Consider the following 23193-nt stretch of genomic DNA (forward strand, 5'->3'; position numbering starts at 1 on the left):
TATCTGTTCTTTCTCTCTCCGTCCCCCAGTTTATCTGGCTAGGACGCACCCGTATGACGGGTAGGCCAGGAGTTATTCTGGTACCTTAGAGACGCCCCTCTCCCACAATTGCCCCCTATGTCTGCTTAGGTGATTTAAGTTAGACAGCCAACCTATAATCAACTGTCCTGCCGCTGTTTGAAGTAATGCTTGAAGTCTGTTACTTCCTCGGTGTTCCGGCCACCGGCTACGCGCCTCAATAGGATGTTGCCGATCTCGAGACACGACTCCTACTGGTTCTATCGCCTTTGTGCTGTGATCTCGTTTCTCACTTCTCCACAATATACTTCACTTCGTGTCCTTCCTTAGGATGCCGCCGCAAGGTAGTGCAGGTGCGGCTCCGTAACGTTCTGTCCTTTCTGCTAGGCCCCTGCCAGGAACCCACCCCTGACAGGTCCTCCCTGGAACTCTCCCAGGCTGCTTCTGACTCACTTCCTATCCAACCCCCAGTTTTACCAGAGTGTGAGGAGTGGCCTAATACATAGAGCCTTTTGCTCCCCTGGTGGCCGGAGTGTGAAGTGTAATGTGTGACTGATACCTGGTCAGGGGAACTCCTTTAGTGCAATCAGACATAACATCACTCCCCTTAGTGGCAGAGTGACATTACTGCAACGACCAGGACTCTGGGGCGCTCCATATACAGTGGGGCAAAAAAGTATTTAGTCAGTCTGCAATAGTGCAAGTTCTACCACTTAAAAAGATGAGAGGCGTCTGTAATTTACATCATAGGTAGACCTCAACTATGGGAGACAAACTGAGAAAAAAAAATCCAGAAAATCACATTGTCTGTTTTTTTTAACATTTTATTTGCATATTATGGTGGAAAATAAGTATTTGGTCAGAAACAAAATTTCATCTCAATACTTTGTAATATATCCTTTGTTGGCAATGACAGAGGTCAAACGTTTTCTGTAAGTCTTCACAAGGTTGCCACACACTGTTGTTGGTATGTTGGCCCATTCCTCCATGCAGATCTCCTCTAGAGCAGTGATGTTTTTGGCTTTTCGCTTGGCAACACGGACTTTCAACTCCCTCCAAAGGTTTTCTATAGGGTTGAGATCTGGAGACTGGCTAGGCCACTCCAGGACCTTGAAATGCTTCTTACGAAGCCACTCCTTCGTTGCCCTGGCGGTGTGCTTTGGATCATTGTCATGTTGAAAGACTCAGCCACGTTTCATCTTCAATGCCCTTGCTGATGGAAGGAGGTTTGCACTCAAAATCTCACGATACATGGCCCCATTCATTCTTTCATGTACCCGGATCAGTCGTCCTGGCCCCTTTGCAGAGAAACAGCCCCAAAGCATGATGTTTCCACCACCATGCTTTACAGTAGGTATGGTGTTTGATGGATGCAACTCAGTATTCTTTTTCCTCCAAGCACGACAAGTTGTGTTTCTACCAAACAGTTCCAGTTTGGTTTCATCAGACCATAGGACATTCTCCCAAAACTCCTCTGGATCATCCAAATGCTCTCTAGCAAACTTCAGATGGGCCCGGACATGTACTGGCTTAAGCAGTGGGACACGTCTGGCACTGCAGGATCTGAGTCCATGGTGGCGTAGTGTGTTACTTATGGTAGGCCTTGTTACATTGGTCCCAGCTCTCTGCAGTTCATTCACTAGGTCCCCCCGCGTGGTTCTGGGATTTTTGCTCACCGTTCTTGTGATCATTCTGACCCCACGGGGTGGGATTTTGCGTGGAGCCCCAGATCGAGGGAGATTATCAGTGGTCTTGTATGTCTTCCATTTTCTAATTATTGCTCCCACTGTTGATTTCTTCACTCCAAGCTGGTTGGCTATTGCAGATTCAGTCTTCCCAGCCTGGTGCAGGGCTACAATTTTGTTTCTGGTGTCCTTTGACAGCTCTTTGGTCTTCACCATAGTGGACTTTGGAGTCAGACTGTTTGAGGGTGTGCACAGGTGTCTTTTTATACTGATAACAAGTTTAAACAGGTGCCATTACTACAGGTAATGAGTGGAGGAAAGAGGAGACTCTTAAAGAAGAAGTTACAGGTCTGTGAGAGCCAGAAATCTTGTTTGTTTCTGACCAAATACTTATTTTCCACCATAATATGCAAAAAAAAATGATAAAAAAACAGACAATGTGATTTTCTGGATTTTTTTTTCTCAGTTTGTCTCCCATAGTTGAGGTCTATCTATGATGTAAATTACAGACGCCTCTCATCTTTTTAAGTGGTGGAACTTGCACTATTGCTGACTGACTAAATACTTTTTTGCCCCACTGTATGTAAAAGAACATAACTTTATTCACACTATATTACCATATGATTTTTTTCTTCATGGTCAGGAACATGACAGTACAGTACACCACTCATAGGCTAGTTTCACATTTGCAGATGAGGGCTTTGCGGAGGGCTGCGTAGTTCCCCTGTTAAGCACTGCCCACTGCTGGGCCTCTTCCTTCAGCTCCACCTAGGTCGTCATGCGTCCTGTGTACCCTATCTTTAACATTGGGTATGCTGGCCATGCGAATGTATGCGGATGCCTCCGCATTCGTCGTTTTGATGCAACATGACGCAGTTCGGCGCAGCATCAAAACGATGCATGCGGAGGCATCCGCATACATCCGCATGGCCAGCGCACCCAATGTTAAAGATAGGGTGCGCAGGACACATGCAGATTTAGGCAGAGCTGAAGGAAGAGGCGCAGCAGTGGGCGGTGCTTAACCCCTTCCCGACCCATGACGCCACGTAGGCGTCATGAAAGTCGGTGCCAATCCGACCCATGATGCCTATGTGGCGTCATGGAAAGATCGCGTCCCTGCAGATCGGGTGAAAGGGTTAACTCCCATTTCACCCGATCTGCAGGGACAGGGGGAGTGGTAGTTCAGCCCAGGGTTGGTGGCTTCACCCCCCCGTGGCTACAATCGCTCTGATTGGCAGTTTCACTTTCAACAGCCAATCAGAGCGATTTGTAATATTTCACCTATTAAAACTGGTGAAATATTACAATCCAGCCATGGCCGATGCTGCAATACCATCGGCCATGGCTGGAAACACTGATGTGCCCCCCCCCCCATTCCACCGATGGCCCCCCAAGCCACCGATCTGTCCGGTACACTGCTCCGGCTCCCCTCTGTCCTGTGCTCCGCTCCCCCCGTGCTCTTGTCCGCTCCCCCGTGCTCCAATCACCCCCCCCCCGTGCTCAGATCCAACCACCCTGCACTCCGATCCACCCCCGTGCTCCGATCCACCCCCCCATGCTCCGATCCTCCCCCCCCGTGCTCAGATCCACCCCCCGCGCTCCGATCCACCCCCCCATGCTCCGATCCCCCCCCGTACTCCCCCCACCCCATCATATTTACCGATCCTCCAGGGGTCCTTCCGTCTTCTTCATGGGCGCCGCCATCTTCCAAAATGGCGGGCGCATGCGCAGTGCGCCCGCCGAATCTGCCTGCCGGCAGATTCGTTCCAAAGTGTATTTTGATCACTGTGATATAACCTATCACAGTGGTCAAAATAAAAAAAAAAAATAGTAAATGACCCCCCCCCCCCCCCCCCTTTGTCACCCCCATAGGTAGGGACAATAAAAAAATAAAGAATTTTTTTTTTTCCCCAGTAATGTTAGAATAGGGTTAGGGTTAGGGTTTCGGTATGTGCACACGTATTCTGGTCCTCTGCGGATTTTTCCGCTGCGGATTTGATAAATTCGCAGGGCTAAACCGCTGCGGATTTATGGCGGATTTACCACAGTTTTTCTGCGCATTTCACTGCAGTTTTACAACTGCGATTTTCTATTGGAGCAGTTGTAAAACCGCTGCGGAATCCGCATCAAGAAACGACATGCTGCGGAATGTAAACCGCTGCGTTTCCGTGCAGTTTTTCTGCAGTATGTGTACAGCGATTTTTGTTTCCCATAGGTTTACATTGAACTGTAAACTCATGGGAAACTGCTGCGGATCCGTAAACGTCTGTGAAGCACTTGAGGGTTCAAAGTGCTCACCACATATCTAGATAAGTTCCTTGGGGGGTCTAGTTTCTAAAATGGGGTCACTTGTAGGGGGTTTCTACTGTTTAGGCACACCAGGGACTCTGCAAACGCAACGTGACACCCGCAGACCATTCCATCAAAGTCTGCATTTCAAAAGTCACTACTTTCCTTCTGAGCCCGACGTGTGCCCAAACAGTGGTTTACCCCCACACATGGGGTATCAGCGTACTCAGGAGAAACTGGACAACAAATATTGGGGTCAAATTTCTCCTGTAACCCTTGGGAAAATAAAAAATTCTGGGCTAAATAATTATTTTTGAGGAAAAAAAACGTATTTATTATTTTCACGGCTCTGCGTTATAAACTTCTGTGAAGCACTTGGGGGTTCAAAGTGCTCACCACACATCTAGATAAGTTCCTTTCGGGGTCTAGTTTCCAAAATGGGGTCACTTGTGGGGGGCTTCTACTGTTTAGCCACATCAGGGGCTCTGCAAGCGCAACGTGATGCCCACAGAGCATTCCATCAAAGTCTGCATTTCAAAACGTCACTACTTCACTTCCGAGCCCCGGCATGTGCCCAAACAGTAGTTTACCCCCACATATGGGGTATCACCGTACTCAGGAGAAACTGGACAACAAATATTGCAGTCAAATTTCTCCTGTTACCCTTGGGAAAATAAAAAATTGCAGGCTAAAAGATCATTTTTGAGAAAATCATTTTTTATTTTTATTTTCATGGCTCTGCGTTTTAAACTTCTGTGAAGCACTTGGGGGTTCAAAGTCCTCACAACACATCTGGATTAGTTCCTTTGGGGGTCTAGTTACCAAAATGGGGTCATTTGTGGGGGATTTCCAATGTTTAGGCACACAGGGGCTCTCCAAACGTGACATGGTGTCCGCTAATGATTGGAGCTAATTTTCCATTCAAAAAGTCAAATGGCGTGCCTTCCCTTCCGAGCCCTGCCGTGTGCCCAAACAGTGGTTTACCCCCACATGTGAGATATCAGTGAACTCAGGAGAAATTGCCCAACAAATTTTAGGATCCATTTTATCCTGTTGCCCATGTGAGAATGAAAAAATTGAGGCTAAAATAATTTTTTTGTGAAAAAAAGTACTTTTTCATTTTTACGGATCAATTTGTGAAGCACCTGGGGGTTCAAAGTGCTCACTATGCATCTAGATAAGTTCCTTGGGGCGTCTAGTTTCCAAAATAGGGTCACTTGTGGGGGAGCTCCAATTTTTAGGCACACGGGGGCTCTCCAAACGTGATATGGTGTCAAATGGCGCTCCTTCCCTTCCAAGCCCTGCCATGCGCCCAAACAGTGGTTTACCCCCACATATGAGGTATCATCGTACTCAGGACAAATTGGACAACAACTTTTGTGGTTCAGTTTCTCCTTTTACCATTGGGAAAATAAAAAAATTGTTGCTAAAATATCATTTTTGTGACTAAAAAGTTAAATGTTCATTTTTTCCTTCCATGTTGCTTCTGCTGCTGTGAAGCACCTGAAGGGTTAACTTCTGGAATGTGGTTTTGTGCACCTTGAGGGGTGCAGTTTTTAGAATGGTGTCACTTTTGGGAATTTTCAGCCATATAGACCCCTCAAACTGACTTCAAATGTGAGGTGGTCCCTAAAAAAAATGGTTTTGTAAATTTCGTTGTAAAAATGAGAAATCGCTGGTCAAATTTTAACCCTTATAACTTCCTAGCAAAAAAAATTTTGTTTCCAAAATTGTGCTGATGTAAAGTATACATGTGGGAAATGTTATTTATTAACTATTTTGTGTCACATAACTCTCTGGTTTAACAGAATAAAAATTCAAAATGTGAAAATTGCGAAATTTTCAAAATTTTCGCCAAATTTCCGTTTTTATCACAAATAAACGCAGAATTTATTGACCTAAATTTACCACTAACATGAAGCCCAATATGTCACGAAAAAACAGTCTCAGAACCACTAGGATCCGTTGAAGCATTCCTGAGTAAAGGGACACTGGTCAGAATTGCAAAAAACGGCCAGGTCATTAAGGTCAAAATAGGCTGGGTCATGAAGGGGTTAACAGAGGAACTACTCAGCCCTCCGCAAAGCCTTCATCTGCAAATGTGAAACCATACACATACAGTTGAAACCAGAAGTTTACATACACTATATAAAAAGACACATCTGCATGTTTTTCTCAATATCTGACATGAAATCAGAATAAACCTTTCCCATTTTAGGTCAATTAGCATTACCATAATTATAAATATTTGCCAAATGTCAGAATAACGAGAGAGAGAATGTTTTAAGGCATTTTTTATTACTTAGTGCAAAGTCAAAAGTTTGCATGCATTAAAAAATAAACAATTGTGGAATTGCACTTTTTTTTGCAATTTCATAGCACTTGAAATTTTTTTCCTGTTTTTTAGTACATGATACGCTAAAACCAATTGTGTTGTTCAAAAGTACAACTTGTCCTGCAAAAAACAAGCCTTCACATGGCCATATTGACCAAAAAATTAAAAAGGTATGGCTCTGGGAAAAAGGGGAGCAAAAAAATGAAAACGCTAAAATGAAAAATGGCACAAGGGTTAAGGCTATGTGCACACGATGCGGATTTTGCTGCGGATCCGCAGCAGTTTCCCATGAGTTTACAGTACAATGTAAACCTATGGGAAACCAAAAACGCTGTGCCGATGCTGCGGAAAAAAACGCGTGGAAACGCAGCGGATTATTTTCCGCAGCATGTCAATTCTTTGTGCGGAATCCGCAGCGATTTTACACCTGCTCCAATAGAAAACTGCAGATGTAAAACCGCAGCGGAATCCGCAGTAGAATCCGCAATAAATCCGCAGTAAAAACCGCAGCGGTTTTCAAATGCGGATTTATCAAATCCGCTGCAGAAAAATCCGCAGAGGATCTTTTTACGTGTGCACATAGCCTAAGGGGTTAAACCAGAGGGAAGAGGTGAACTCAGAACAGCTGAGACAACTCAGGACAACTCCAGGAGACAAACTGTGTAACCTTTGCAAGGAAAACCTGAACTGCTAATAGGGAGGTGAAGCAGTACTAACCAGGGCAGATGTACGTGTAACTAGACGCCATGATCTTCTGGCCCCAAGGCATTGCGGCATCCCAGTGACAACTGGGGTCATCATTCGTTTGTGGACGCACTGTATGAGCTTTATATTGTGTGGTGGAAAATGAAGACATCATACTGTATGCAGTGAGGCCATTATACTGTGCGTAGGGCTGTGGGAGAATCATACTGTGAGGAAGGATCTTTGTGGTATACAATACGGTGTGTAGGGTTGTAGGGGCATCATACTGTGTATGGGAGATACTGTTGGAGTCAAACTGTGTGTGAGTGCAATGTAGAGGCATCAAACTGTGTTGGTAGAGGTTGGTTGGGGGTGTTACACTGGGTGGGGGAACATACTGTGGGAGGGGCTGTGGGGTACACTGAGGGCATCCTGTTGCGTGTTGGAGCATCAAACTGTGTGTGAGGACTTTTGGGGGCAACATGTTATGTGTGTAGGAATCTATTGTGGAGGCATGTTAAACTGTTTAAGGGGCACTATGGTAACTTCATACTGTATTCGAGGGTGCTTTTGTGCACCCCACCCTATCGACCGCAAGTGACGGTTGTGGTTGAGCACTGCCACCGGCCGGGGCAGCGCTCACCACCCGCATGAGTTGTGCAACAGACCCGCCTGGATATCAGGACGTATTATAAGGATTTTAACTACAGGCACAAAGGAGCGGAGGAACAAACCATACTATAGGAGGTAACGTCTTCTCTAGCAATACCTCAAAGATTTGAGCCAAAAATATATTTGTGTATTTCATGCGCTTTTATATATATACTAGCTATTGAACCCGTTCTACGCCCGGGTGGCGAGCATTTATATTGGTATATGGTCTCCATCCTGGTATGTGCTGCTCCATCCTGCGTCCCCATCCTGCCATGAGCTGCTCCATCCTGCGTCTCCATCCTGTCATGTGCTGCACCCATCCTGCACCCCCATTCTGACATGTGCTGCTCCATCCTGCGTCCCCATCCTGTCATGTGCTGCACCCATCCTGCACCCCCATCCTGCCATGTGTTGCACCCATCTTGTGCCCCCATTCTGTCATGTGTTGCACCCATCCTGTGCCCCCATCCTGTCATGTGCTTCTCCCATCCTGCGCCCCCATTGTGACATGTGCTGCTCCCATCCTGCGCCTCCATTCTGACATGTTCTGCACCCATCCTGCGCCTCCATTCTGTCATTTGCTGCTCCCATCCTGCGCCCTCATCCTGTCATGTGCTGCTCCCATCCTGTGCCCCCGTTCTGTCATGTGCTGCTCCCATCCTGCGCCCCTGTTCTGTCATGTGCTGCTCCCATCCTGTGCCCGTTCTGTCATGTGCTGCTCCCATCCTGCACCCATTCTGTCATGTGCTGCTTCCATCCTGCACCCCCGTTCTGTCATGTGCTGCCCTATTCTGTCATGTGCTGCTCCCATCCTGCGCCCCCGTTCTGTCATGTGCTGCTCCCATCCTGCGCCACCGTTCTTTAATTTGCTTCTCCCATCCATATGCCCCATATGCTGCTCCATAAAGGTTTATGGCCCCCATAAGACGCTCCAGTGTGTATGTCCTGTACACTGCTCCATAAAGGTTTATGGCCCCCATAAGACGCTCCAGTGTGTATGCCCCCGTACACTGCTCCATAAAGGTTTATGGCCCCCATAAGATGCTCCATTGTGTATGCCCCCGTACACTGCTCCATAAAGGTTTATGGCCCCCATAAGACGCTCCAGTGTGTATGCCCCCGTACACTGCTCCATAAAGGTTTATGGCCCCCATAAGATGCTCCAGTGTGTATGCCCCCGTACACTGCTCCATTATGGTATATGGCCCCCATAAGATGCTCCATAATATATGCCCCCGTACACTGCTCCATTATGGTTTATGGCCCCATAAGACACTCCAGTGTATATGCCCCCATACACTGCTCCATTATGGTTTATGGCCCCCATAAGATGCTCCATGGTATTATATGCCCCCATATGCTGCAGCAATATATATAAAAAAATACCATACTCACCTATCGTCGCTGGGTGCCGAGTGCTGGGGGGCCTGAGCAGGTGGGGTCATGTGCCAGTATTGCCGCTAGCTCAGGCCCCCCAGCACTTGCTATATTCACCTGTCCCCCGTTCCAGCGCGTCATCGCGCCCTCTGAACTGTGAACGTCACAGCAGAGGACCCGGGAGACGGAGCCGCACGCAGCGCTGGAACGGGGGACAGGTGAATATACTCACCCTCCTGGCGCGTCCACGGTCCCTGCCTCTCCGGTGGAGATCGCGGTGTGCGTTCAGTGTTTACGCATACCGCGATCTCCTGGGAGCGTCACTCTGTGGGGGCCAGACTGCCCCGGCGCTTGCGCAGTCTATAAAGGCTTCGGACAGAGTGACGCTCCCAGCGTTATATTATAGATTTTATATATCTCTCTGGGATGGTTTGTGCGCCCCTATAGTACTAAAGAACATTTTATACGTTTATTTTGTAGTATCTAAATTTGGATGAGAGTTACATTGAAAGGAGCCTAGTGGGTACAGAAAAAAACTGAAGGTCTTCACTGTGTCCAATAAGGTAAAATCCTAGATACAATTAGGACTAGTTGATAACCGGAATAATAGGGGCTTTTTTTCTAATTATTGTCTCATATAAATAAAAGGGGATTATTCCTAGCGCAGATATACCATCATTTATATTATTCTTAGTATACGACACAGATAAGTGGTACTGTCAATATCTGCTGCAAGGAACTAGTTCAGCAAGCGCCACTGATATTTAAATACATTTTTTTTATAATAGAAACATATGCACCACTTCTGCATTTATCACCCACTCCTGGTCTTGGCTTACAAATACTGATGTAAAATACTGGCCAAATACTGAGAGTGTGAACGTGGCTTAATGGTGTCATACAGTGAGTGAGAAAATGTACTGTGGAGGCCTCATATTGTGTTTGGAGTGCACTGTGGGAGAATTCTATTGTGTTTGGGGGAGCATACTGTAGTTTTAGGGCACTGCTGGGGTGTTAAACTGTTTAAGGGGCACTATGGTAACTTCATACTGTATTCGAGGGCTCTTCTATGCTTGCTAAGTGCAAAATAAAATGCGTCATGGTGGTGTCCCTCTTTCTTAGGCTATATTGCCATTATGTTACCCTCACGCCAGCGACTCCGTCGGGGCTTTCACCTGAAGTCCTGGAAGATGGGATTCAAAAACTTGCACTGCCGGGGCCATTGACTATAATGATGCAGGAGGTGGAGCACAGCGGGCTGCATCAAACCTCATTTTCTACTGTATCCACGTGCTTGATGCGGGTTCCACGATGTGGACTGATGTCTGACAGACAACACACGGGCTCTGCATCATTACAGTCATCAGCGCATACACCAGAATTCAGTGTCGAGGAGCCTCAGGCGTAAGCCCCACAGAGCCACTGACCACAGGGCCTGACGGATCAAGGTTGCCGGGTATAGCTAGTAGGCCACTAATGGGTACCATGGATTTACTTCACTTTAGAACCCAGTAAAACACCACAGGATTCACTTACGGTGATAATAACGCCTCTTTACAATACTATTTTCATTTTCTTGCATTTTTATTGATGGGCGATCCTGACAGCAAAAATACAGGAGGAACCTTCAGTATTGTCAGCTGTACATGTGACTTCACAAGACAACCATTGGGAAACAATGATGGGGTTATGGAGCAGGAAACAAGAGCCCTACTTCAAGGACACAGCATGGAGGCCACATACTGCTTGAAGGAAGGCGGCTGGAATAATAACACGGCGAGATTTGCACGTTTCCTACCATGACGTATCTCTGGTACAAGGTATTCTGTATGCAAATGTGTCCGAGCGTGCAGCCTCCTCTGTGTCCACTAGAGGGCGCCGGATACATAGCGATCGTATAGTGAGGCTACTGCCCTGCTGGTGCCTCCCTCCTTTCACATCAACACACAGACGTTGAGGGCCAGACCAGGCTCTGCCGCCTGCACATCACCCCGAGCTGTTGCAGGAGCTTGCACCATGGAGTGAGTACAAGAGACCTGGAAACGCTTTTCACTGCCCATTGCCTAGAATTGCTATCTGCATGCAGTACCTATCAGCCCTGCCTCATCTCGCAATGCACCCCTACCCTGCTTCCCTCCTGCCTCACCCCACTCCTTATGGCACCTAGCTGTAGGCTCATCATTGGCATTCCTCTTACATCCCCATGCTGCCTTGTCTTTTCTTGCCCTTTTCCTTGCACTTCTGTATTTTTCCAGCTTGTGCACCCCCACACCCACTTTCTCACTATAGATGTATAATGCCATTTTCCTGCATGGTACAGGCTGCACCCAGGCCCCTCCGCCTCTTCCCCCCAGGCCCCTCTGCCCATTCTCCCCAGGACCCTCTGAACATTCTCCCCAGGCACCTCTGCCTCTTCTCCCCAGGCACCTCTGGCTCTTCTCCCCAGGGCCCTCTGCGTCTTCCCCCCAGGACCCTCTGCCTCTTCTCTCCAGGACCCTCTGCCTGTTCTCCCCAGGACCCTCTGCCTGTTCTCCCCAGGACCCTCTGCCTCTTCTCACCTGGACCATCTGCCTCTTCTCACCAGGACCACCTGCCTCTTCTCACCAGGACCACCTGCCTCTTCCCCCCCAAACCCTCTGCCTCTTCCCCCCCAGGACCCTCTGCCTCTTCCCCCCCAGGACCCTCTGTCTCTTCTCCACAGCCTCTTCTCACCAGGACCCTCTGCCTCTTCTGACCAGGACCATCTGCCTCTTCCCCCCCAGGACCCTCCGCCTCTTCCCCCCAGGCCCCTCTGCCCATTCTCCCCAGGACCCTCTGAACATTCTCCCCAGGCACCTCTGCCTCTTCCCCCAGGACCCTCTGCCTCTTCCCCCCAGGACCCTCTGTTTCTTCTCCCCAGCCTCTTCTCTCCAGGACCCACTCCCTCTTCTCCCCAGGACCCTCTGCCTCTTCTCCCCAGGACCCTCTGCCTCTTCCCCCTCAGGACCCTCTGTCTCTTCTCCCCAGGACCCTCTGCCTCTTCTCACCTGGACCACCTGCTTCTTCCCCCCCAAACCCTCTGCCTCTTCCCCCCAGGACCCTCTGCCTCTTCCCCCCAGGACCCTCTGTCTCTTCCCCCTCAGGACCCTCTGTCTCTTCTCCCCAGGACCCTCTGTCTCTTCTCCCCAGGACCCTCTGCCTCTTCTCACCTGGACCACCTGCCTCTTCCCCCCAGGACCCTCTGCCTCTTCCCCCCCAGGACCCTCTGTCTCTTCTCCCCAGTCTCTTCTCACCAGGACCATCTGTCTCTTCCCCCCAAGACCCTCTGCCTCTTCCCCCAGGACCCTCTGCCTCTTCCCCCCAGGACTCTCTGCCTCTGCTCCCCAGCCCCTCTGCCTCTGCACCTCAGGCCCCTCTGCCTCTTCCCCCCAGGCCCCTCTGCCTCTTCTCCCCAGACCCCTCTGCCCCTTCTCCCCAGGCCCTCTGCCTCTTCTCCCCAGACCCCTCTGCCTCTTCTCCCCAGACGCCTCTGCCTCTTTTTCCCCAGACGCCTCTGCCTCTTTTTCCCAGGACCCTCTGCCTCTTCTCCCCATGCCCCTCTGCCTCTACCCTCAGACCCATCTGCCTCTTCTCCCCAGGCCCCTCTGCCTCTTCCCTCCAGTCGCGTCTGCCTCTTCTCCCCAGGCTCCTCTGCCTCTTCCCCCAGGTCCCTCTGCCTCTTCCCCCCCAGGCCCATCTGCATCTTCTCCCCAGGACTTTCTGCATCTTCTCCCCAGGCCCCTCTGCCTCTTCCCTCCAGTCGCGTCTGCCTCTTCTCCCCAGGCTCCTCTGCCTCTTCCCCCAGGTCCCTCTGCCTCTTCCCCCCCAGGCCCATCTGCCTCTTCACCCCAGAACCCTCTGCATCTTCTCCCCAGGACCCTTTGCCTCTTCCCCCATGACCCTCTGCCTCTTCCCCCCAGGACTCTCTGACTCTTCCCCCCAGGACCCTCTGCCTCTTCCCCCCAGCCTCTTCTCCCCAGGCCCCTCTGCCTCTTCTCTCTAGGACCCTCTGTCGCTTCTCTCCAGGACCCTCTGTCATTTCTCTCCAGGACCCTCTGTCATTTCTCTCCAGGACCCTCTGCCTTTTCTCTCCAGGCCCCTCTGCCTCTTCTCTCCAGGACCCTCTGCCTCGTCTCTCCAGGACCCTCTGTCACTTCTCTCCAGGCCCCCTCTGCCTCTTCTCTCCAGGACCCTCTGTCACTTCTCTCCAGGCCCCCTCTGCCTCTTCTCTCCAGGATCCTCTGCCTCTTCTCTCCAGGACCCTCTGTCACTTCTCTCCAGGCCCCCTCTGTCACTTCTCTCCTGGCCCATCTGCCTCTTCTCTCCAGGAACCTCTGTCGCTTCTCTCCTGGCTCCTCTGCCTCTTCTCTCCAGGAACCTCTGCCGCTTCTCTCCAGGACCCTCTGCCTCTTCTCTCCTGGCCCCTCTGCCTCTTCTCTCCAGGAACCTCTGTCGCTTCTCTCCAGGCCCCTCTGCCTCCTCTCTCCAGGACCCTCTGCCTCTTCTCTCCAGGCCCCTCTGCCTCTTCTCTCCAGGACCCTCTGCCTCTTCTCTCCAGGACCCTCTGCCTCTTCTCTCCAGGACCCTCTGCCTCTTCTCTCCAGATCTGTGTGCTCACCCCCACCTTTCCCTATCTCTTTAGTGTCCTGTAATCACATCCCTGTTGCTGTGCTGCCAGTCCTGATAAATGAGTGCTGCCCATGGTTGCCTTGTACCCTCTGCTGTGACATGTCAACAAGAATTCTAGCCATTTGCCAGTGCTGTTGTAACTATACAGTCACTCTTTCTGGGTGGTCTGTTGCTGTGCTTGCTCCCCTTCTATTGCTGCCTGCCCTTCATATGAACTGTTCCTGGTACAGGGAGCCTCCCTCCTCCTGATTCAAGTCCCCAGGCTGGGGCTAGGAGCTCTCTGATCCTTTACTAACACCTGTTGGCATTGCTGGATCCATCCAATGCTGTGTAATTGTCGGATCCCTATGGAAAAAAATCAGTGGCCACCTGTGATGCTCCAAAGGAGGGGCTGTGATGCAGAATTTAGACATGGCTGCAAGGTGCAATAGGCGGAACCGTAGTGAGAAGAGAGCAGGGTAGCACTAGGAAGATGAAAGAATGCAGAGGCAGCGGGGAGAGGAGGAGAAGGAGGGAGACATCATGGAGTGGAGACAGAATGAGCAGGAAAGGGAACAGGGAGTGAGTGGCCTCAGTACGGAACCAGAGACACATTCCAAAACAAGGTTCCAGTTCCTACTGCGGCCAACAATGCACTTCCTACAGAAACCTCCTTCATGGAATAACAACCCGCGGAGAAGGAGACTAACATTACTGGTGTCACATAACCTAGAAATGCCATAATGCTCGTCAAGTTATAGAGTCATGAGCCGCGCTCTATAATAACGCGCAGGGAATTAATAACCAACAAACACAATTGTATAATAACACAGTGACATAATAACAGCAATTTAATCACTGCCAGTGTAGCTGTATGGCAGCATGCTGCGACTGGCTGAACGCTCGCTCACTGACTATTATTGAGCGCCGGCTTTAACTTACACAAATGTGTATGTCTAATTGATTCCTACTATCCATGTAGTGAAATCATTCAGTAATGCGGAAACATCTCAGCACTAAAGAAGTCTGAGCTAAGTGTCATGAATGGGAACCTTCCGGCCTCACATGACTTTTATCAAGCCTGCATAGGGCGTCATGCCTGCCGTAGGTACCAGAACGCAGTGCTACATGTCTGCGGCATCCTTTTCATCATTAGGATCCATTGGGGTCCCTAGGGCTGGAGGTCCCGCCTGTCATAAAGTGGCAGCAAATCATTTGCCCACCCTTACTCATTTGTCTTTCATGGAGTCCATGATTTTGATTTGAAGCTGAAGAAATTTATTCCAATTCTTTTGACTGTAATAATCACTTTACAGTTTGCAGTGAATGCAGCTGATGTCTTATCACAATTACGATAATGTGTCCGTAAAGAATATTGTGTGTCCGTAATTTTTCAAGAAGCTGTCCAGAAAATATACATAGTGAAGCTGGCCACCCTGGCGGTAACGTGAAGCCTTGCCTCATACCTGCCAGCCCAGAAATCCTTGTGCAGGACCTCCAGCATCACCCCGTCTGGGTCCCCCACCACACCTCGCAGACCCTCAGCATCTCCTCTGTAAGGTGTGTGGCGTTGTCTTCTGCTGTGAAATGTACGTTGTTGCCAGAAGACTCATCGCTGTTAATGTTACTGTCCCATACATTTTGTGAAGTTACAGAAATTCATATGAATTGTGTTGATTACGGATGGTAGAGTATTTCTTTATTTTCACATGAGATAAGAGGAATGTTGGCAGTTTCAGGAAACTTGGATAATGTTAATGTCTTAGTAATGAGGTATCTCCGTCTCACTATGTTGCTATGGAGAGTTGCGAGTCAGTGATGAACCGTCTTCACAGTAGTAAGCTGCCAAAAGAGAACTGCTGGCTATAGAGGCAATCTCATATAGTGATTGTAATGAGAGTGACGTACTACCACCTTTTTTTCATTTCCAGTTATATTGATTGTGCAGGACATAAAAACGCCGCTGTGATGGGGTCATTGATTGCTGTGGCAACTTCTCTTGTTGGCTCATACAAATAGCTGCTGATCTGCCAGTTTGGGTCGGCAACCAGCCCGTATTGTATGCAGCATTTTAACATGGAAGTGCATTTGAGATGTGAGAATACAATATAGGAGCATTTCTCAAGGTTCTCCGGTGTATAGGTACTTTACATAATGTATTAGCAAAGTGCATAACCAGCCTAATATATTACTAATGGAATGAGGCGATTGTAAGATGGCACAGGAGTTCTCATCAGCAAGCTGCAGCCGGTTGTGAATGGCAGTCCCAAGGTCTGTGAATGGGATAGAGATTATGGATTGTAGGACAAGAGGGCAAAGAATAAACAGATTATGGATTGTAGGACAGGTGTGACGCAGAAATGACAGATTATTGATTGTAGGATAGGAGGGACGCAGAAATGACAGATTATGGATTGCAGGACAGGAGGGACGCAGAAATGACAGATTAGGATAGGAGGGACACAGTAATGACAGATTATTGATTGTAGGACAGGAGGGCGAAGAATAGACAGATTATGGATTGTAGCACAGGAGGAACGGAGAAATGACATTGATTGTCGGACAGGAGGGACGCAGAAATGACAGATTATGGATTGTAGGACAGGAGGGACGCAGTAATGACAGTGATTAGGGATTATAGGACAAGAAGGACACAGAAATGTCAGATTATGGAATGTATGACAAGAGGGTCGCAGGAATGACATTACCGATTATAGGACAAGAGGGACGCAGAAAAGACTAAGATTATGGATTGTAGGATAGGATGGAGAAGAATAGATAGTTTATGGATTGTAGGACAAGAGGGAAGCAGAAATGAGAGATTATTGATTGCAGGTCAGGAGGAACGAAGAAATGACAGATTATTGATTGCAGGACAGGAGGAACGCAGAAATGACAGATTATTGATTGTAGGACAGGAGAGACGCAAAAATGACAGATTATAGATTGTAGGACAGGAGGGCGAAGAATAGACAGATTATGGATTGTAGGACAGGAGGGACGCAGGAATGACAGATTATTGATTGTAGGATGGGAAGGAAGCAGAAATGACAGATTATGGATTGTAGCACAAGAGGGACGCAGAAATGACAGATTATAGATTGTAGGACAGGAGGGCGAAGACTAGACAGATTATGGATTGTAGGACAGGAGGGACGCAGGAATGACAGATTATTGATTGTAGGATGGGAAGGAAGCAGGAATGACAGATTATGGATTGTAGGACAGGAGGGCAAAGAATAGACAGATTATGGATTGCAGGACAAGAGGGAAGCAGAAATGACAGATTGTTGATTGTAGGACAGGAGGGATGCAGAAATTACAGATTATGGATTGTAGGACAGGAAGGCGCAGAAATGACAGATCTATGGATTGTATCACAAGATGGACGCAGAAATGACATATTATTGATTGTAGGACAGGAGGAACGCAGAAATGACAGATTATGGATTGTAGGACAGGAGGGACGCAGTAATGACACTGATTAGGGGTTATAGGACAAGAAGGACACCGAAATGGCAGATTATGGAATGTATGACAAGAGGGTTGCAGAAATGACATTACGGATTATAGAACAAGAGGGACACAGGAAAGACTGATATTATGGATTGTAGGAAATTACAGATTATGTGTTGTAGGACAGGAGTGCAAAGAATAGACAGATTATGGATGGTAGGACAAGAGGGACACAGAAATTACATTATAGATTCTAGGGCAAGAGGGACGCAGGAATGACAGATTATGGATTGTAGGAAAGGAGGGACGCAGGAATGACACAGATTTTGGATGGTAGGACAAGAGGGACGCAGAAATGACATTATCGATTGTAGGACAGGAGGGACGCAGAAATGACAGATTATGGATTGTAGGACAGGAGAGCGAAGAAAAGACATTATGGATTGTAGGACAAGAGGGACGCAGAAATTAGAGATTATGGATTGTAGGAGAAGAGGGATGCAGGAATGACAGATTATGAAATGTAGAACAAGAGGGGCGCAGAAATGACAGGTTATGGATTATATAACAAGAGGAACGCAAAAATGACAGATTATGGATTGTAGAACAGGAGAGAAGCAGAGATGACACAAATTATGTATTATAGGCAAGAGAGACACAAATGACAGATTATGGATTGTAGGACAGGAGGGAGGCAGAAATGACAGATTATGGAATGTAGGACAAGAGGGACGCGGGAATGACAAATTATGGATTGTAGGACAAGAGGGATGCAGAGATGTCACAGATTATATATTATAGGACAAGAGGGACACAAATGACAGATTATGGATTGTAGGATAGTAAGTATGCAGAAATGACAGATTATAGATTGTAGGACAAGAGGGACGCAGAAATGACAGATTATAGAATGTAGGACAAGAGGAACACAGGAATGACAGATTATGGATTGTAGGACAAGAGGGATGCAGAGATGACACAGATTATGTATTATAGGACAAGAGGGGCACAAATGACAGATTATGGATTGTAGGACAGGAGGGATGCAGAAATGACAGATTATGGAATGTAGGACAAGAGGGACGCAGAAATGACAGATTATGGATTGTAGGACAGGAGGGAAGCAGAGATGACACAAATTATGTATTATAGGCAAGAGAGACACAAATTACAGATTATGGATTGTAGGACAGGAGGGAGGCAGAAATGACAGATTATGGAATGTAGGACAAGAGTGACAAAGGAATGACAAATTATGGATTGTAGGACAAGAGGGATGCAGAGATGTCACAGATTATATATTATAGGACTAGAGGGACACAAATGACAGATTATGGATTGTAGGATAGTAGGTATGCAGAAATGACAGATTATGGATTGTAGGACAAGAGGGGCGCAGAAATGACAGATTATAGAATGTAGAACAAGAGGAACACAGGGATGACAGATTATGGATTGTAGGACAAGAGGGATGCAGAGATGACACAGATTATGTATTATAGGACAATAGGGACACATATGACAGATTATGGATTGTAGGACAGGAGGAATGCAGAAATGACAGATTATGGAATGTAGGACAAGAGGGACGCAGAAATGACAGGTTATGAATTGTAGGACAGGAAGGGCGCAGAAATGACATAGATTGAATGACAGGAGGGATACAGAAATTGTATGGATTGTCGGACAGGAAGGATGCAAAAATGACAGATTATGTATTGTAGGACAGAAGGGGCGCAGAAATGTCAGATTATGGATTGTAGGACAAGAGGAACACAGGAATGACAGATTATGGATTGTAGGACAAGAGGGATGCAGAGATGACTGATTATGATTGTAGGATGGGAGGGACGCAGAAATGACAGATTATTGGATTGGAGGACAGGGAGGGTGAAGAATAGACAGATTATGGATTGTAGGACAAGAGTGACGCAGGAATGACAGATTATGGAATGGAATGTAGGACAAGAGGTACACTGAAATGACAGATTATGGATTGTAGGACAGGAGGGCGAAGAAAAGATATGGTTTGTAGGACAAGAGGGATGCAGAAATGACAGATTATGGAATGTAGGACAAGAGTGACACAGGAATGACAAATTATGGATTGTAGGACAAGAGGGATGCAGAGATGTCACAGATTATATATTATAGGACAAGAGGGACACAAATGACAGATTATGGATTGTAGGATAGTAGGTATGCAGAAATGACAGATTATGGATTGTAGGACAAGAGGGGCGCAGAAATGACAGATTATAGAATGTAGAACAAGAGGAACACAGGGATGACAGATTATGGATTGTAGGACAAGAGGGATGCAGAGATGACACAGATTATGTATTATAGGACAATAGGGACACATATGACAGATTATGGATTGTAGGAGAGGAGGGATGCAGAAATGACAGATTATGGAATGTAGGACAAGATGGACGCAGAAATGACAGATTATGAATTGTAGGACAGGAAGGGCGCAGAAATGACATAGATTGAATGACAGGATGGATACAGAAATTGTATGGATTGTCGGACAGGAAGGATGCAAAAATGACAGATTATGTATTGTAGGACAGAAGGGGCGCAGAAATGTCAGATTATGGATTGTAGGACAAGAACACAGGAATGGCAGATTATGGATTGTAGGACAAGAGGGATGCAGAGATGACTGATTATGATTGTAGGATGGGAGGGACGCAGAAATGACAGATTATTGGATTGGAGGACAGGGAGGGTGAAGAATAGACAGATTATGGATTGTAGGACAAGAGTGACGCAGGAATGACAGATTATGGAATGTAGGACAAGAGGTCCACTGAAATGACAGATTATGGATTGTAGGACAGGAGGGCGAAGAAAAGATATGGTTTGTAGGACAAGAGGGATGCAGAAATGACAGATTGTGGATTGTAGGACAAGAGGGACGCAGGAATGACAGATTATGGAATTGGAATGTAGGACAGGAGGGACACAGAAAAGACACATTATGTATTGTAGGACAGAAGGGGCGCAGAAATGACTGATTATGGATTGTACGATGGGAGGGCGAAGAATAGACAGATTATGGATTGTAGGACAAGAGGAACGCAGGAATGACAGATTATGGAATGTATGGAATGTAGGACAAGAAGGACACAGAAATGACAGATTATGTATTGTAGGACATGAGGGCGAAGAAAAGATATTATGGATTATAGGACAAGAGGGACGCAGAAATGACAGATTGTGGATTGTAGGATAAGAGGGACGCAGAAATTACATTATAGACTGTAGGACAAAAGGGACGCAGGAATGACAGATTACATATTGTAACACGTAAGGAATGCAGAAATGACATTATGGATTGTAAAACAGTACTGATGCAGAAATGAAATTATAGATTGTAGGACAAGAGGGATGCAGAAATTACACAGATTATGGATTATAGGAGAAGAAAGCCACAGAAATTACAGATTATGGATTGTAGGACAGGAGGGACACAGAAATGACAGCTTTTGGATTGTAGGACAGAAGGGATGCATGAATTACACATATTATGGATTATAGGACAGGAGGGATGCAGAAATGACAGAAATTAGAAAACTCCTCTATTTTTATTCCATTAACCCCTTTACCCCCAAGGGTGGTTTGCACGTTAATGACCGGGCCAATTTTTACAATTCTGACCACTGTCCCTTTATGAGGTTATAACTCTGGAACGCTTCAATGGATCCTGGTGATTCTGACATTGTTTTCTCATGACATATTGTACTTCATGACAATGGTAAAAATTATTTGATAGTACCTGCGTTTATTTGTGAAAAAAACGGAAATTTGGCGAAAATTATGAAAATTTCGCAATTTTCCAACTTTGAATTTTTATGCAATTAAATCACAGAGATATGTCACACAAAATACTTAATAAGTAACATTTCCCACATGTCTACTTTACATCAGCACAATTTTGGAACCAAAATTTTTTTTTGTCAGGGAGTTATAAGGGTTAAAAGTTGACCAGCAATTTCTCATTTCTACAACACCATTTTATTTTAGGGACCACATCTCATTTGAAGTCATTTTGAGGGGTCTATATGATAGAAAATACCCAAGTGTGACACCATTCTAAAAACTACACCCCTCAAGGTGCTCAAAACCATATTCAAGAAGTTTATTAACCCTTCTGGTGCTTCACAGGAATTTTTTGAATGTTTAAATAAAAATGAACATTTAACTTTTTTTCACAAAAAATTTAATTCAGCTCCAATTTGTTTTATTTTACCAAGGGTAACAGGAGAAAATGGACCCCAAACATTGTTGTACAATTTGTCCTGAGTATGCCAATACCCCACATGTGGGGGTAAACCACTGTTTGGGCGCATGGCAGAGCTCGGAAGCGAAGGAGTGCCATTTGACTTTTCAATGCAAAATTGACTGGAATTGAGATGGGACGCCATGTTTCGTTTGGAGAGCCCCTGATGTGGCTAAACATTGAAACCCCCCACAAGTGACACCAATTTGGAAAGTAGACCCCCTAAGGAGCTTATCTAGAGGTGTGGTGAGCACTTTGACCCACCAAGTGCTTCACAGAAGTTTATAATGTAGAACCGTAAAAATAAAAAATCATATTTTTTCACAAAAATTATCTTTTTGCCCCCAATTTTTTATTTTCCCAAGGGTAAGAGAAGAAATTGGACCCCAAAAGTTGTTGTACAATTTGTCCTGAGTACGCTGATAGCCCATATGTGGGGGTAAACCACTGTTTGGGCGGATGGGAGAGCTCGGAAGGGAAGGAGCGCCGTTTGACTTTTCAATGCAAAATTGACAGGAATTGAGATGGGACGTCATGTTGCGTTTGAAGAGCCACTGATGTGCCTAAACATTGAAACCCCCCACAAGTGACACCATTTTGGAAAGTAGACCCCCTAAGGAACTTATCTAGAGGTGTGGTGAGCACTTTGACCCACCAAGTGCTTCACAGAAGTTTATAATGCAGAGCCGTAAAAATAAAACAAAATTTTTTTCCCACAAAAATTATTTTTTTAGCCCCCAGTTTTGTATTTTCCTGAGGGTAACAGGAGAAATTGGACCCCAAAATTTGTTGCCCAATTTGTCCTGAGTGCGATGATACACCATATGTGGGGGGAACCACTGTTTGGGCACATGGGAGTGCTCAGAAGGGAAGGAGTGCCATTTGAATGCAGACTTAGATGGAATGGTCTGCAGGTGTCACATTGCGTTTGCAGAGCCCCTAATGTACCTAAACAGTAGAAACCCCCCACAAGTGACACCATTTTGGAAAGTAGACCCCCTTAGGAACTTATCTAGATGTGTGCTGAGCGCTTTGACCCACCAAGGGCTTCACAGAAGTTTATAATGGAGAGCCGTAAAAATAAAACAAAAATTTTTTCCCACAAAAATTATTTTTTAGCCCCCAGTTTTGTATTTTCCCGAGGGTAACAGGAGAAATTCGACCCCACAATTTGTTGTCCAATTTGTCCTGAGTGCACTGATACCCCATATGTGGGGGGGAACCACTGTTTGGGCGCATGGGAGGGCTCGGAAGGGAAGGAGCTCCATTTGGAATGAGGACTTAGATGGAATGGTCTGCAGGTGTCACATTGCATTTGCAGAGCCCCTAATGTACCTAAACAGTAGAAACCTCCCACAAGTGACACCATTTTGGAAACTAGACCCCCTAAGGAACTCATCTAGATGTGTTGTGATAGCTTTGAACCCCCAAGTGTTTCACTACAGTTTGTAACGCAGAGCCGTGAAAATAAAAAATCTTTTTTTTTCCCACAAAAAATATGTTTTAGCCCCGAGTTTTGTATTTTCCCAAGGGTAGCAGGAGAAATTGGACCCCAAAAGTTGTTGTCCTATTTGTCCTGAGTACGCTGATACCCCATATGTTGGGGTAAACCCCTGTTTGGGCACACGGGAGAGCTCGGAAGGGAAGAAGCACTGTTTTACTTTTTCAACGCAGAATTGGCTGGAATTGAGATCGGACGCCATGTCGCGTTTGGAGAGCCCCTGATGTGCCTAAACAGTGGAAACCCCCCAATTATAACTGAAACCCTAATCCAAACACAC

General features: G+C 46.7%; 2 protein-coding genes across 5 annotated transcripts in view; both read left to right on the forward strand.

Moving 5' to 3' along the window:
• The window catches only part of MISP (mitotic spindle positioning), a 602516-nt gene that overhangs the window by 221260 nt on the left and 358063 nt on the right, over window positions 1–23193 (forward strand). The gene's annotated exons all lie outside the window — the stretch shown is intronic.
• PALM (paralemmin) overlaps window positions 1–23193 on the forward strand; it is a 245994-nt gene that overhangs the window by 23784 nt on the left and 199017 nt on the right. The window contains exon 1 of one of the 4 annotated variants that reach the window (XM_069767840.1): window positions 10701–11063. The exons of 2 other annotated variants lie outside the window; for them this stretch is intronic. In XM_069767840.1, coding sequence (XP_069623941.1) covers window positions 11059–11063 — 5 coding nt within the window. In that variant the 5' untranslated portion in view covers window positions 10701–11058. Of the gene's footprint in view, window positions 1–10700; window positions 11064–23193 lie in introns of those variants that run through there. One more of the 4 variants, XM_069767838.1, reaches the window with a different exon arrangement.

Source organism: Ranitomeya imitator, chromosome 1 (genome assembly GCF_032444005.1).
Source record: "Ranitomeya imitator isolate aRanImi1 chromosome 1, aRanImi1.pri, whole genome shotgun sequence".
Lineage (NCBI taxonomy): Eukaryota > Metazoa > Chordata > Amphibia > Anura > Dendrobatidae > Ranitomeya > Ranitomeya imitator.